The 16,018-nt window shown below is 41.6% G+C and overlaps 1 protein-coding gene across 2 annotated transcripts in view; it reads left to right on the top strand.

The window, feature by feature from the left end:
• The first annotated feature begins 674 nt into the window (after positions 1-674).
• The window catches only part of SP4 (Sp4 transcription factor), an 82,288-nt gene continuing 66,944 nt past the window's right edge, over positions 675-16,018 (top strand). The window contains exons 1-3 of one of the 2 annotated variants that reach the window (XM_027539956.1): positions 675-885; positions 1,299-1,414; positions 1,945-3,496. In XM_027539956.1, the coding sequence (XP_027395757.1) occupies positions 879-885; positions 1,299-1,414; positions 1,945-3,496 (1,675 nt within the window). In that variant the 5' untranslated portion in view covers positions 675-878. The remainder of the gene's footprint in view (positions 886-1,298; positions 1,415-1,944; positions 3,497-16,018) is intronic. The other variant, XM_027539957.1, reaches the window with a different exon arrangement.

The following is a 16,018-nucleotide window of genomic DNA, read 5'->3' as shown; positions in this document are numbered from 1 at the left end:
CCGGAAACTACAAGGGCCGACAGCCTTTGCGGTAGTGCCCCGCCCCACTTCTCCCACCACTCAGCGCGCGTCACCCAGCCGCTCAACCAATGGGGACCGAGCCAGGGAAAAAGGGCGCCCGGGTCCGGATGCGCCTCAGGAAAGCCATGCTCCCTGCGCGGGGGCAGCGGGCAGTTCACCCGTTGTGCCTAGACTTCGGTGGCTCGCGCGCCCCACTGTCCTCTCTTCTCGCCTTTCTTGAATGAGAGCCTTGCTTTTTTTCTTTAGTGACAATTCCGAAGGATGCTGCAGCCGGCTTTTGAGGGGAGGGCGCTGGGAAATGAGTAGGGGGCGGGATATCCTGAGACAACAAGTTTGGCTGTATGAAAGGCCTACCGGCAGTGAGCCTGAGCTAGAACGCCGAGAGAACAAGCACCAGAAGAGCCACGGGAGGAAAAGAAACGCTGCTGAAAGAATAACCCCCAGAAAGGGGGTGGAGAGAAGGCGGCCCCAACGCCCCGGCCCCCGGCAGGTCGGCGGCCAATCCGCTGGGGGAAGGGGTGGAGAGTCGGCGGCTCTGGCAGAGAGAGGCCGAGGGGGGTGGGGAGTCGGCCCTGCTTGCGCCGCCCTGGCCCCGCCCCCGGCCCGCACCGACGCCCGCGCCGTGCGCCGCCGCTGTCAATCAAGGGCGAGTCAGCAGGGCTCGGGCGGAGAGAGGAGCTGCTACGCCACAGCCCAGCGGCGGCCATTCGCGGAAAAAGAGGCAGAGCCTGTGCCAGCTACAGCCTCCTCCGAGCCACCGCGGGCGGGCGGGACCGGCCTCTCCTCCCGCCTCGCCCCCACCCCCACCCACCTCTATCCCAGTGTCTCCGTCTGAGGGTTTGTCCTGTTAATGCGGGATGAGCGGTACGTATTCTCCACCCCCCTCGGTCTCCTTCACCACCTCCCTCCCTCCCTCCCTCCCCAGACCCTGCTCGGTTCTCCCCCCTCCCCCGGGGCCGCTGAGATGCTTTAAGGGGAGGAGGAGAGGGAGGGAGGGAATCAAGGGGAGGGAAGGAGGGTTGTGTTTTGTCTTAATGTCTAAGAGAGAACAACCTTCTGGGTGTTGCTCTGGAGCCGATGGGTCGGGTTTCAAACCACGTTTAGTGATATCCCCCACCTCCCTTCCCTCCTTCTCCCCCACCCCCTGCCGGTGTGCGTGGATCGCGGGTTTATGGAGATTAATGTTCGGGGGGAGGGGGAGGAGAGGGGAAGGGGAAGACGAATAATAATAATCCTAATAACCTGTTGTCGTGTACGGGGGGGGGGGTTTGTTGCAGATCAGAAGAAGGAGGAGGAGGAGGAGGCGGCACAGGCAGCGGCGATGGCTACAGAAGGAGGGAAAACCTCTGAGCCAGAGAATAACAATAAAAAACCCAAAACCTCAGGCTCCCAGGTAAAGGCAAACATTAAAAAAAAAAAAAAAAAAAAAAGGCATCACGAAACGTAAGGGGAAAGAGGGAGTTATGCCCTTTAAATGCCCAGAAGTGAAGAACAGAACAAAAATGTTTGTCCACTCAAAGCATCTTTCTGAGAGTAAGGAAGTTAAATTGTAAATTCATACGGATTTCACGTGTTTGGGATATCGTGGTTAAAATTCCACCAGGAACTCAGACTATAAGAGAAAGGTGTGTGTTTTCCCAAGGGCGTTTTGAGTTTAGTAAAATAACACTTCAAGAAAGTTTGTTAGAAATTTCTTGTTATTTATAGTTTATATTGTGGGACCTGCTTCCTTATTCCTGTATCTTATTGCTTTTGTTAATATTTAGATTTCTTCCTTTTCCTGAGTAAGTTCTGAAATGTAGAGCTGTCAAAATAAATAAATAAATAAATAAATAAATAAACAAACCCCTCCCAACTACTGGCCTTCACTAAATCCTCCCACTTTTTTTTCCCCTCTCCCTTTTACTATCCCATTTTGGGTAGGACTCTCAGCCCTCTCCTCTGGCTTTACTGGCAGCTACTTGCAGCAAAATAGGGACTCCTGGTGAAAATCAAGCAACTGGACAACAACAAATTATTATAGATCCAAGCCAAGGATTGGTGCAGCTTCAAAATCAACCACAACAGCTAGAACTGGTAACAACACAACTTGCTGGGAATGCTTGGCAACTTGTTGCCTCCACTCCTCCTGCTTCAAAAGAAAATAACATTTCTCAACCAGCTTCTAGTTCATCTAGTTCTTCCACCAGTAATAATGGGAGTGCATCTCCCACAAAAACTAAATCAGGTAATTCTTCTTCCCCTGGTCAGTTTCAAGTCATACAAGTACAAAATCCAAGTGGTAGTGTACAGTACCAAGTGATTCCACAACTTCAAACAGTGGAAGGTCAGCAAATTCAAATCAATCCAACTAGTAGTTCATCTCTACAGGATTTGCAGGGTCAAATTCAGCTTATTTCTGCAGGTAATAATCAAGCTATACTCACAGCTGCTAACAGGACAGCTTCTGGGAATATTCTTGCTCAAAACCTGGCAAATCAGACAGTTCCAGTCCAAATTAGACCTGGTGTTTCAATACCACTGCAGTTACAGACCCTTCCTGGTACTCAGGCTCAAGTTGTAACAACCCTACCAATTAACATTGGAGGAGTGACTTTAGCTTTGCCAGTGATAAACAGTGTGGCTGCTGGAGGAGGAACTGCACAGGTTGGCCAGCCTGCTACTACTACTGAGAGTGGGACTTCCAATGGGAGTCAGTTAGCTTCCACACCTACCACCACCACTGCTTCTGCCAGTATGCCGGAATCTCCCTCCTCCTCCACTACCTGTACAACCACTGCATCAACATCTCTGACCAGCAGTGACACGTTAGTAAGTTCAGCAGATACGGGCCAGTATGCAAGCACATCAGCCAGTAGTTCTGAACGCACCATTGAAGATTCTCAGACACCTGCTGCTACAGAGTCTGAAGCCCAGAGCTCCAGTCAGCTTCAGTCTAATGGAATACAGAATACACAGGATCAATCAAATTCTCTTCAGCAGGTGCAAATTGTAGGCCAGCCTATCTTGCAACAGATCCAGATCCAGCAGCCTCAGCAACAGATAATTCAAGCTATTCCACCCCAGTCTTTTCAGCTCCAGTCAGGGCAGACGATTCAGACCATCCAGCAGCAGCCTTTGCAGAATGTTCAACTTCAAGCAGTAAATCCGACTCAGGTGCTTATCAGGGCTCCAACTTTAACACCTTCAGGGCAAATCAGCTGGCAAACTGTACAGGTTCAGAATATTCAGAGTCTTTCAAATTTGCAAGTTCAGAATGCTGGGTTATCCCAGCAATTAACCATCACCCCAGTGTCTTCAAGTGGTGGCACAACCCTTGCTCAGATTGCTCCTGTGGCTGTTGCTGGTGCCCCAATAACTTTGAATACTGCCCAGCTTGCATCAGTGCCTAACCTTCAGACAGTGAGTGTTGCCAACCTGGGTGCTGCGGGCGTTCAAGTGCAAGGAGTTCCAGTTACAATCACCAGTGTGGCAGGTAAGTTACTATACAGTCTTTATCTTTAAAGATCCTCTTATACTGCTTTTAGTAACAAGTTACTGCTTTCCTTTGCTGACTCTTAGATTTGATGTAAACCTGTAAGTAAGCAGATGATCATAAAGAAGCTAAAGTACACAGGAATATTAGACTCACTACCATCAATATGACCCATTTATGTTTACAGTATTTAGCGTTAGGTTTTATGTGTTAAGTTTTCTAAACTTTGTTTTCTGCAGAGCACTTTTGGATAAGAATCTTTTTTTTTTTTTTTGTAATTTAGGGATCAAATTTATGTATACTTGAGCTTTTCTGAAAGAACCCTAGTCAAAGTGATGTTTATGTCTTATTTAAGGGAAAGTTGATTTAAAGCTGAAATAATACAGTTACAGATCTGCTGCAGTTTGAATTCTGTTACTCACGCTTCTGCATCTTGTTGCCCGTGCTTGTGCATTTTATTATACAAAACTAGATGTTCGTGCAGTTGAGAGAGATTATTTTGAGTTGCAAATTGTTTCATTAACTTTTTTGTCTACTTTTCTGCAAAAACCAAGATTTGCTCAGGACTTTTAAGTGAATAGTCCCCTATAAAATTACCTTTAAGTAAAATCTACGGTGGTTAAATTATTTATAGGAGTTTTTAGTGTGAAATTGGTGGAAAGCAATTAAAACTACAGACAGTAAAATGTCACTAATTTGAATTTGTTGTAAGGTCATTTTAGAACCAGTTATAAAGTAGTTATTTGTTACATATGTGAATAGAAACTTTTGAAGTAGTTGGAAAACCAGTCTTATTAAGTGTTTCAATCTTTTGGGATCAGTCTTTTTCACCTAATGCCTTTTGTTTTCTAGTAATTAAACACTTTTCATTTGATTATGAAAACCTAGTTGTGGTTTTGGTGTCTGATACTTAAGACCTCTTTAGTTAAATTATTTATATTTTGAGAATCAGAAATAATAAACATACCACTTTTGAATAACTTTTCTTGAAACAAGTTGCAGATAAATTATGCTAGGGTTCTTGTTTTACAGTCACTATCTAAAGTAGAATTATATATTTAAAATTTAGAAGTTGTCAGATAGAGCTCTCTGATTCAGGAGAATGGAGGTTACATGTTTTATTTAGATACCCTTTAACTCTAAGCCGGAGTTATCCAAGAGAATTTTCTGTGACGAGGGAAACGTTCTATATCTCTTCTATCCAGTATTTAGCCACTAGCCACATATGGCTATTGAGTATTTATATTATGACTAATGCGGTAGAAGAATTTTTAATTTTACTTGACTTTATTTAATTTTAATTTAAGTAGTAACACATGACTAGTGGCTTTTATATTGACAGAACAGTAACTAATCACAGAGTGTTTTGAGTGTGGTACGTTTCCCCCTAAAACTACTACAGCACAATTTCATGCCTGTTTCTATGGATTATAGTCCTCAGCTTCCTTTGTTTCTACTCTTTTTCTGAACATTGACAATACGTTATTTCAGAAAAATGTTTGTTTTGGGTGGGTTGAATAACAATTTGTATTGTCAAAGCAAAGGTTGTTTCAGTTATATTTCATCTTGCCTATTAAGCATATAGTTCGTGAATTATGCTTAATTAAGAGAATTGAATAATTTTTAGTTCTGGCTAGAAATGTTCAGTTTTTCTCTTCCCTCATTGATACCAATTAGGACCCAGAGTTTTTTCTTTGCCTCTTGTGAAGGTAAACCAGCATAACTGAGAGTAGGATCTTCTGACCGCCTCAGATTCACTTGCTGTGCTGTGCTTAGTCACTCAGTCTTGTCTACTCTTTGCAACCCCATGGTCTGTAGCCTGCCAGGTTCCTCTATCCACGGGGATTCTCCAGGCAAGAATACTGAAGTGGGTTGCCATGCTCTCTTCCAGGGATCATTCCCAACCCAGGGATCGAACCCAGGTTTCCTGCATTGCAGGCACATTCTTTACCATCTGAGCCACCAGGGAAGCCCACTTGAATGATACATTATTGTAAATGCAGAATGTGTTTTCTGGAACTGTAATTTTTAGGGAGTATGATCAAGGATTTCAAACAAACTTTCCAGGTGGTTGTAAATCTCATTAAAGTTTGAGAACCAGGGATCAAGTTGTCAGCCGTGAACTACTGATAAGGCAAAATATGGAGGAGATGGGTTTCGAGCCTAGTTCATAAGTGGCTCAGAGAATAGATTTCTGTGGCAAGTACAATTCATAATTTTTATTCCACAAACATTAACTAGCTCTGTGTTGAGCACTCTTAGTAGGTGTGTTTAATCTTGCATTTTCTGGGGTAATTTTTTTATTTAAAGAGTTTATATGATTTGAAGGACATTTATCTGTATGAGAAAATTTGAGCTTTATGTAGTTGGATTTTTTTCTCCTAAAATCAAGTGTCTTAAATTTTGTTAATTTTTAATAGTTATGCTGTGTTGTTCTAAGATAGCCATACTATAAAGACCAGAAATGTATGCTGATTTTTAACAAGTCTGTGCAGTTAATCTGAGTCTTGTTTGCAGATTTTGCTTTACTTCCTAGCATAATAGGTGTTTGACAGACGTTTGCTGAATTAAGGTATAAATGGTGATAGAGAAGATAGCAATTTAGAATTGGGAGTGGCACCCTGGAGTGGCTTCATTTTTTATTTTCTTTATAATTTTATTTATTTTTAACTCTGCTGCGTCTTCGTTGCTGCAAGCAGGCCTCTCTGGTGGGGGTGGGAGGCTGCTCTCTAGTTAGAGTGCTCTGGCTTCTCATTGCGGTAGCTTTTCTCATTGTGGAGCATGGGCTCTGGGCTCGCAGACTTCAGTAGCGGAGGCCCCTGGGCTCTAGACTGCGGGTGCAGTAGTTGCTCTGTAGCACGTGGGATTCTCCCGGGCCAGGGATTGAACCCGTGTCTCCTACATCGCAGGCGGATTCTTTACTGCTTAACCACCAGGGAAGCCCTGGAGTGGTTTTAATGAAGCTAAGGAATTGGCTGTTTTCATTCGTTTTGACTTGGAGCATTTAAGACATTAAGAGTGGTACACCAGGTACTTTCCTGTCTCTGGAAAGGGGAGAATGAGCAGCAAGAACCTGATATTTCCCCGTCTATAAATGAGTCCTGAAAGTTCAGATTTTTACTTTGTGTTCTCATTTGCTTTTTAGTACTTTTTGATTATTTCATGCCCCTCCCCCCTCCAGTGGTATTGTTTAATTTATGGGAAATTTTTGTTCTTAATATTCATAACAGCTATTACCAGGACTTGAAAAAATGATTTAGCTTTGACAGAATGTATTGGCTAGCTCGAGACAAGGGGCTAAGAGTTCTCCACCATCCATCCTGATGTTCTTCAGAAAGTATAGGAAAGGTTCTGGATGATATGACAGAAAAATTTTAAAAAACATTATTCAAGATAAATCGAATGAAACTAGTATTTGAAGCTGAGGAGCTTCATACTTGATTTTATGAAATAGCAATGTTAATAATACCCTACAGGAGCTTCTTTCCTTGATAATTATTCAGTTTGTGTTTCTGTGATTTGGTCTCAGCTTGAATCCTGAGTTCCAGGTTGAGCATCTAGCTAGAATTGCAGTAGGAACTAAATATTTGTGCTCTTACTATGAACCGTATTGTTTCCTTGTTAGAGTTTGGAGTTTGAAGAAGATGAGAAATCCTCTTAAAAAAGTTAAGAGCAAATATAATAACTAATCATGGGATTCTCAGGCTCAATGGTAAAGAATCCGCCTGCCAACACAGGAGACCTGGGTTCAGTCCTTGGGTTGGGAATATCACCTGGAGAAGGAAATGGCAACCCACTCTAGTCTTCTTGCTGGGGGAGTCCCATGAACACAGGAGTCTGGTGGGCTGCAGTCCATGGCATCGCAGAGTGGGACACAGCTTAGCAACTAAAACAACAGTAAGAACTAGTTATGCTGCTGGCTTAAGAATATCCTTTGTTTTAACTAAGTGAGGATAATGGATGATGTTTTCCTCAAAAAAGAACTACCTGCTTTGCAGTGTGTTCTGGTAGCCAAAGTGTCCTGATAAAATGAACTTCAGGAGTTATTTCTCTTTAAGTAATTTAGAACATGTAGGGATCATTGATTTCATTAGTAATTAACTTGCACTGGCCAGCAATTTGATTTATTTTTGGCCCTGATCATATATGGTAATAGATCATGCTTTTGCTTGATAGATGGATACTTCTTTGTCAGTTTTAGTAGAAATTAAAATTTCTGTGCATATTCTTGCATAAAGGGAGTTCAGACAGGAAATGCTGTCACTTCAAGAACTCTCTTTATCTTCCTTTACTTCTTTGGAGATTTAAAATAAAAAACCTTGGGATTAACAGAACCTGAAATGGAAGAGTCAGTTTTGGTGAAAATAGAGTCATTGTTGGTGAAAATAGAGGCCAAACAAAATAGTTGACATTTATATTTAATTCAAAGACCTAGTTTAATCCAGTAGAATCAACTTCTTACACCAAACCTTTTTCCAGAGCTAGTAAAAGTAGAAAATTGACTAGACATTTAATACAAATATGGTTTTCCTCTGCCATATGATATATTAGATTGGATTTCCCTAGTAGGCATCTTAAATAATGTATACACATATGTTATGCACATATATACACATATGTATATGTACATATATAAACATATATGTATCTATTTGTATGCATATGTCTCCTGTGTTTAGTTATTTCCTTTTTCAGAGAAGTCATATTTATTCCTGTAATTTTCTTTTTGTAAAATCTTCTAATACTCTTTGTTATAGATTGGCATTCATTAAGAAACTTACATCTTGTGCCCTGTACAAGTGATTTGGATTCTGAACTACCAAGTTGGTTTTACCCATTATAAGATGTATAGCATGACCTTTAAGATCTGTTGATGATGACATAACAATATCGTTGCCTATTTTTAAGTTTTTCATGGAAGATAAAATACTCGTGTAGAGCCACATTAATTTTTTAAAAGGGCATCTTTGGGAGGGATTTCAAGACAATAGAGTGAGGGAAAATAGAGTGTTAATCATTTGCTTTTCAGATCTAAATCAGGGAATATATAACAAGTAATACTTAAATATTGGAGCTGGCATAAAAGCAAGTTGAAGAGAAAGAAAGGAAGTTTGATTAAGCAAAAAGATGGGGGAAAGTTGTACAAATAACACAGATTTGCAAATGATAAACTTTTAGCTTGAAATGGTCTTTAAGATTATTGCTGCCCTTTCATTTTTGCTGTTAAAGTCTATTTATAAAGGAATTTTGTGTTTTTACTGTTATAAGTGAAAGCAGAAACATGGGTCAGAGATTTTGCAGTGCTATGTTGCATAGTTTTAGGGATGACGTAGTAAGAATTGACAGTAAAAGGGGCAACCTGGCCTGATATCAGACCATATCCAGATGTCCATGTGGGCTCTCCTGTACTCTTCTGATCTAGGGATGAGTAAGATTGAATACTCCTTATGCTTGTCATTTTGTTACCTAGTGAATGAGCAAGTTGTGGCAAAGGAAACCTGTTGCTAGTGTAAGTATGTGTGGTGAGATAAAGCCGTACTAAAGCTGTAGTTAACACAGGTAACCTAAAGATAACTGAGCATTCTTCCTCCTCCCGCATCCCCCAGCAGTATTTTAGAACAAAAGAGCCTGAAGTTTAGAAAGCTTAAGTGATTTTCTTGTATTTTGTGGCAAAGTGAGGACTAGAACCTTGGCTTCTGCTTGAGTTGTCTTTCTCCTGTATTTCTGCCTTTGTTAACCGAATCTTTTGGTTGCTGCTGCTGCTAAGTCGCTTCAGTCGTGTCTGACTCTGTGCGACCCCATAGACGGAAGCCCACCAGGCTCCCCCAACCCTGGGATTCTCCAGGCAAGAACACTGGAGTGGGTTGCCATTTCCTCCTCCAATGCATGAAAGTGAAAAGTGAAAGGGAAGTTGCTCAGTCGTGTCCGACTCTTAGCGACCCCGTGGACTACAGCCTACCAGGCTTCTCCATCCATGGGATTTTCCAGGCAAGAGTACTGGAGTGGGGTGCCATTGCCTTCTCCAGAATCTTTTGCTTGGTAATGAGTAAATGCAACTGAGGTTTAGGGACCATAAAGGGAGAGTATCCAGCTTGCCTTGTCTTCTTCTACATAGACTGTGTCTATTATCCCTGATATTCAGTGTTAATATATTGAATGCAGCATTGGTGAAAAACACAATTCTCTGTCTCTTTGTTGTTGTTTTTAATGGTGAAACCTCAGTAGTAATTTTTTGTCCCTTCTTGGAAGAGCAATTTCAGAACTAAAGAGATTAGTAAATGCTATATGTAGATAAGAAAGTTCTAACTCTAGTTAGAATTTTTTTTTTGAAATGAGATTTGAGGAGGGAAACAAACATTGTTTTCCTAGTATGTGATAGATGCTAGGTATTTATATTATATCAGTATATCCCACAGTATTGTTGAGATTATTGTGCTTATTTTACAGATAATCTCATATGGAATCTGAAAGACAGTACAAATGATGTGGAAAAGAAACGTATGGCTACCATGGGGTAAAGTGGGGGAAGGATAAATTGGGAGCTTGGAATTGACATATACATACAGATATATATGAAATAGTATATATAAAAGAGATAACTGATGATAACCTGCTGTGTAGCACACAGTCGTTGCTTGACCAAACTGGTGTAATAAGCAGAGGCAGAGCTTCTCCATCCACCTGGCTTCTATTAACCAGTGAGGAAAATGCAGTTCCAGTGGAAATGACTAGAGCTGTAAGTCACTCTGAGATATTTATTCAAGGTAAGTGAGGAGATAGGAGACGTTTAGTTTCTCTTTGGAAATCCGTATGATCCAGATGAATGCTATCCTAAGGTCAGAAGGAACTTTCAGGCTTCATCTCAGGCCATATCAATAACTTAAAAGTTACACATCATGGAAACGTTGAGCATGAATAAGCGCCTCACTTTTTGAAAACACCCCACACAATAGACAGATGAGCTTGATAACTGCCCATAACAGAGTCCTTTAATGAATTATGGAATAGTTGCTTTCTGAATATTGAAAAGAATTCAGAAATCATTGGGAGCCAGTATGGGTTCGCCAAAGAACTAGGTTCACAAATTCATGCTTTAGAATTTCTGGATGAGTATACAAAGGAAATAACATCAACACAGTGTATCTTGATTTCAGCATTGATAGTCATGATTTCTTTAAAGGCTTGTACCTGATTATTATGTGAAAAAATGTTGGCTGTGTTCCTCAGTAAAGGTCTCTGGTATTGTGGCATAGGATTCTATACTTGATACAGTCCTGTTGAACTTTTTTTTTTCAAATTTCATACCTAAGGATTACTGAATTCAGAGATGAGACCAAGCTAGGGGGTATTGCTAATAATTATGAGAGGGCATAGAATGGAGATGCCAAGTGATCTTCAGATCAGTTCAGTTGCTCAGTTGTGTCCGACTCTTTGCAACCCCATGGACTCCAGCACGCCAGGCTTATCTGTCCATCACCAACACCTGGAGTTTACTCAAACTCATGTCCATTGAGTCAGTGATGCTATCCACTCATCTCATCCTCTGTTGTCCCCTTTTCCTGCCCTCAATCTTTCACAGCATCAGGGTCTTTCCAAATGAGTCAGTTCTTCACATCAGGTGGCCAAAGTATTGGAGTTTCAGCTTCAGCATCAGTCCTTCCAGTGAATATTCAGGACTGATTTCCTTTAAGATGGTGCTCTTACTAGACCAGAATGCTGGACCAGAATGCTGAACCAGAACTAGCAACGAAAATGTAACAGTTCAGTTCAGTCGCTCAGTAGTGTCCGACTCTTTGCGACCCCATGAGTCGCAGCACACCAGGCCTCCCTGTCCATCACCAACCCCCATAGTTCACCCAAACTCATGTCCATTGAGTCACTGATGCCATCCAGCCATCTCATCATCTGTCGTCCCCTTCTCCTTCTGCCCCCAGTCCCTCCCAGCATCAGGGTCTTTTCCAATTAGAACTCTTCCCATGAGGTGGCCAAAGTACTGGAGTTTCAGCTTCAGCATCAGTCCTTCCAATGAACACCCAGGACTGATCTCCTTTAGGATGGACTAGTTGGATCTCCTTGCAGTCCAAGGGACTCTCAAGAGTCTTCTCCAACACCACAGTTGAAAGCATCAATTCTTCAGCACTCAGCTTTCTTCACAGTCCAACTCTCACATCCGTACATGACCATTGGAACAACCATAGCCTTTACTAGACAGACCTTTGTTGGCAAAGCAATGTCTCTGCTTTTGAATACGCTATCTAGGTTGGTCATGACTTTTCCTTCCAAGGAGTAAGCGTCTTTTAATTGCATGGCTGAAATCACCATCTTTAGTGATTTCGGAGCCCAAAAACATAAAGTCTGACACTGTTTTCCCATCTATTTCCCATGAAGTGATGGGACCAGATGTCATGATCTTAGTTTTCTGAATGCTGAGTTTTAAGCCAACTTTTTCACTCTCCTCTTTCACTCTCATCAAGAGGCTTTTTAGTTCCTCTTCACTTTCTGCCATAAGGGTGGTATCCTCTGCATATCTGAGGTTATTGATATTTCTCCTGGCAATCTTGATTCCAGCTTTGCTTCTTCCAGCCCAGTGTTTCTCATGATGTACTCTGCATAGAAGTGAAATAAGCAGGGTGACAATATACAGCCTAGACGTACTCGTTTTCCTATTTGGAACCAGTCTGTTGTTCCATGTCCAGTTCTAACTGTTGCTTCCTGACCTGCATATAGGTTTCTCAAGAGGCGGGTCAGGTGGTCTGGTGTTCCCATCTCTTGAAGAATTTTCCACAGTTTATTGTGATCCGCACAGTCAAAGGCTTTGGCATAGTCAATAAAGCAGAAATAGATGTTTTTCTGGAACGCTTTTTTATGATGATCCAGTAGATGTTGGCAATTTGATCTCTGGTTCCTCTGCCTTTCCTAAAACCAGCTTGAACATCTGGAAGTTCACGATTCACGTGTTGCGGAAGCCTGGCTTGGAGAATTTTGAGCATTGCTTTACTAGCGTGTGAGATGAGTGCAATTGTGCGGTAGTTAGAGCATTCTTTGGCATTGCCTTTTCTTTGGGCTTGGAATGAAAACTGACCTTTTCCAGTCCTATGGCCACTGCTGAGTTTTCCAAATTTGCTGGCATATTGAGTGCAGCACTTTCACAGCATCATCTTTCAAAGAATAGAAAGGAGAGATAAGAAAGCCTTCCTCAGTGATCAATGCAAAGAAATAGAGGAAAACAACAGAATGGGAAAGACTAGAGATCTCGTCAAGAAAATTAGAGATACCAAGGGAACATTTCATGCAAAGTTGGGCTCAATAAAGGACAGAAATGGTAGGGACCTAACAGAAGCAGAAGATATTAAGAAGAGGTGGCAAGAATACACAGAAGAACTGTACAAAAAAGATCTTCACGACCCAGATAATCACTGTGGTGTGATCACTCACCTAGAGCCAGACATTCTGGAATGTGAGTCAAGGGGGCCTTAGAAAGCATCAGTACGAACAAAGCTAGTGGAGATGATGGAATTCCAGTTGAGCTATTTCAAATCCTGAAAGATGATACTGTGAAAGTGCTGCCCTCAATATGCCAGCAAATTTGGAAATGTAACAGTTAGGATCCTCTATTTAAAGTTGACGGGTGGGGGGCATGATTTTATACCTACAAGGTGGAAAAGTGGTGTGGTAGCAGGACATATGGAGATGACTTATCGGCTTACCACAAACTAAGAGTTAGTGAAGCTCCTGTATTTTGTCCTTATCAGACCATATGCGATGTTGGATGTGGCACATTTTAAATGGGACAGTGACAAACTGGCAAGCATATCAAGAAGGTTCCCAGGTTGAAAAGTGTGGAAAGCATTTCATACTAACAATAATCAGAGAGGGAGGATTATTATTAAATGAAAAGAGAAAGTGTGACACCTTCTTTAGATACGTGAAAAGCGTTTTTAATTGTGTTCTGTTATGTTCTGTCCCTGGGACACCAGTAGAATCAGTATATGTATATACAGATACCCGCCTGCAGTGCAGGAGACCTGGGTTCCATCCCTGGGTTGGGAAGATCCCCTGGAGAAGGGAAATGCTACCCACTTCAGTATACCTGCCTGGAGAATTTCATGGACTGTATAGTCCATGGAGTTACAAACAGTCAGACATGACTGAGTGACTTTCACACATAACACAACCCTGTGTGGTAATGGAATAGTTTGTTTCATGAAGTGGTGATCTTCCTAGTGTTAGAGGCTGGGTGCCCATCTATCAGAGACCCTAAAATATAGAAGAATTTCTTATATTGTATAGAAAGTTTGACTAGATAATCTGTGAGTTTTCTAATTCTAAAATTTAGGATTCTATGAATATTTGAGTACATAGTCTATTCTGGGTACTTAGATCCAGCATGTGGTGAGAGCTCTCTATAAGTCTTGTTAAGCTTACGTGATTGATTAAGTAGGGATTTCGTTGGGGGAGGTAGGGGTTGAGAGTCACGTTTACCATTTTTCTTATTACAAAGGCAGTGTGATTAAGATGATTCCTATTAAGTAATGTAATGCTTTAGTTCATAAATTAATAGTTTTCTGTTCTTCATTATTTGTTAGACTTAATGCTTGTGGCCTTAGATGCCATTTTCCTGTTATTTGTACTTCTGTTAGGTGACCACCAAAGCATTAGGGTTTTAAGCATACACTGATGTGCCCAACATTGAATTTATAGTTAGGATATTTTATCTCAGTACTTTAACCATAGTCATATATCTGATAATGTCACTTTAGTATGAACAGTGGGATTACTTTTTCTTGAGTGGACTTGGAGAGCAGTTGGAAAATCTAGGATCCTGATATAGTTTAAACTGTGGGAAGTACTTAGAACTTCCAGTCTGTTAATGTGCTCTGTGTAGTGAGCAAACCCAGTAGGTCTTTCTTTCTGGCTTAGAATATTTAGCTCAAAGGTGCTTAAAAACCTCTTGAGGCCCTAGACCCTTTGGAATAGAAAAAGCAGTAATTGAGATAGATGAAGGTTCTCTTTGCCTTAGGCGTGGTAGTAAAGTTAGGTGTGTTGTTAGTCACTGAGTTGTGTCCGACTCTTTGCATCCCCATGGACTGGTGCCTCTATCCATGGGATTTTCCAGGCAAGAATACTGGAGTGGGTAGCCATTCCCTTCTCCGGGGGAATCTTCCCGAACAAGGGATAGAACCCAGGTCTCCCTCTCTGCAGGCGGTTTCTTTACCAGCTGAGCCACAAGGGAAGCCCAAGAACACTGGAGGGGTAGCCATTCCCTTCTCCAGGGGATCTTCCCAACCAAGTAATAGAACCCAAGTCTTGCATGTTGCAGGCAGACTCTTTACTGTCTGTGCCACCATGGAAGCCCCAATAAAGTTATAAGTGGAGACTATCTGGACTTGATCAGAGGTGTAGTTCAGGTAGTAGGTTTATTGTTACTGCAGATACATGTACTGAGAGGCTTCCTAGATCACAGGTATTTTGTTCTTTTAGGTGATCATCAGTCATTTGCAGCCAGAAGAGGCACAAGAGAGGCCCAGGAAAAAAAGTTTATTATACACACAGGTCCTAGAGAAACAGTCAGTGTGCACTGAGAAAGAATCACATGGGAGGTGATGTCAAGGAAGCTGGCTCAAACTAGGAGGTGGGGAGCAGAGAGGACAAGAACCCATAGGCAGATGCCTTTATTGGGGGATCAGGGTGTGAGGGGATTTCATTGGTGTGGTTAAATGTTGCTCAGTCACAGGGGAAGGTAGGGGGGAACCTCATGGCAGTAGCCACCCTTATCACATTGGTACACCTGACTGCCTGGGTGCAGTACTCACAGCCTACTTGTGGGGATGTTCAGGCAGCAGTAGAAAATGATATTTTAAAACATATAATACAACAGGATTGGGAAGTAGAACTTTTTTATTGGTAGGCACTGCTCTCTGTTAGCTGTTCCATCCAGGGCAAACATGTTATAATTGGAGCATTAATCCTTTTTTTCATTTGTAAAATAGTGTAATTAATTCCTTCCCTTTTTACCTCATAGATGTGCAAAGATCAGATCAGATAAAGTGTATAAGAAGGGTTTGGATATTGTAAAGAAAACCGTGTATGGAAGTTGGTAGCCTAGTAAAAAACCAATACATAGCAACTCTCACCCACCAGAAGAATATGAGATAGTAAAGTTGGAAAATAAGTAGTTTTCAATATGGATATTAGCTTGAATTAAAGATTAGAAGTAGATAACCAATGGGAATTTGCTGTATGACTCAGGGACCTCAAACTGGAGCTCTGTAATAAACTAGAGGTGTGGGAATGGACGGGAGGTAGAAGGGAGATTCAAGAGGGAGGGGGCATATGTACACCTATGGCTAATTCATATTGATTTATGACAAATCAAACCAATATTATAAAGCAACCTTCAATCAATTAAAAAATATTTTAAAAAGATCAGAATTAAAAGAGAGATATGTATAAAAGGGGTATCTGAAAGCCATGGTGAAGTGCAACTAAGGATATGGGGAAGGGTGTATGTGCAGGTGGAAA

The sequence above is a fragment of the Bos indicus x Bos taurus genome, chromosome 4 (genome assembly GCF_003369695.1).
Source record: "Bos indicus x Bos taurus breed Angus x Brahman F1 hybrid chromosome 4, Bos_hybrid_MaternalHap_v2.0, whole genome shotgun sequence".
Classification (NCBI taxonomy): domain Eukaryota; kingdom Metazoa; phylum Chordata; class Mammalia; order Artiodactyla; family Bovidae; genus Bos; species Bos indicus x Bos taurus.
The sequence above is the reverse complement of the archived record's forward strand: the minus strand, read 5'-3'. Positions and strand labels throughout refer to the sequence as shown.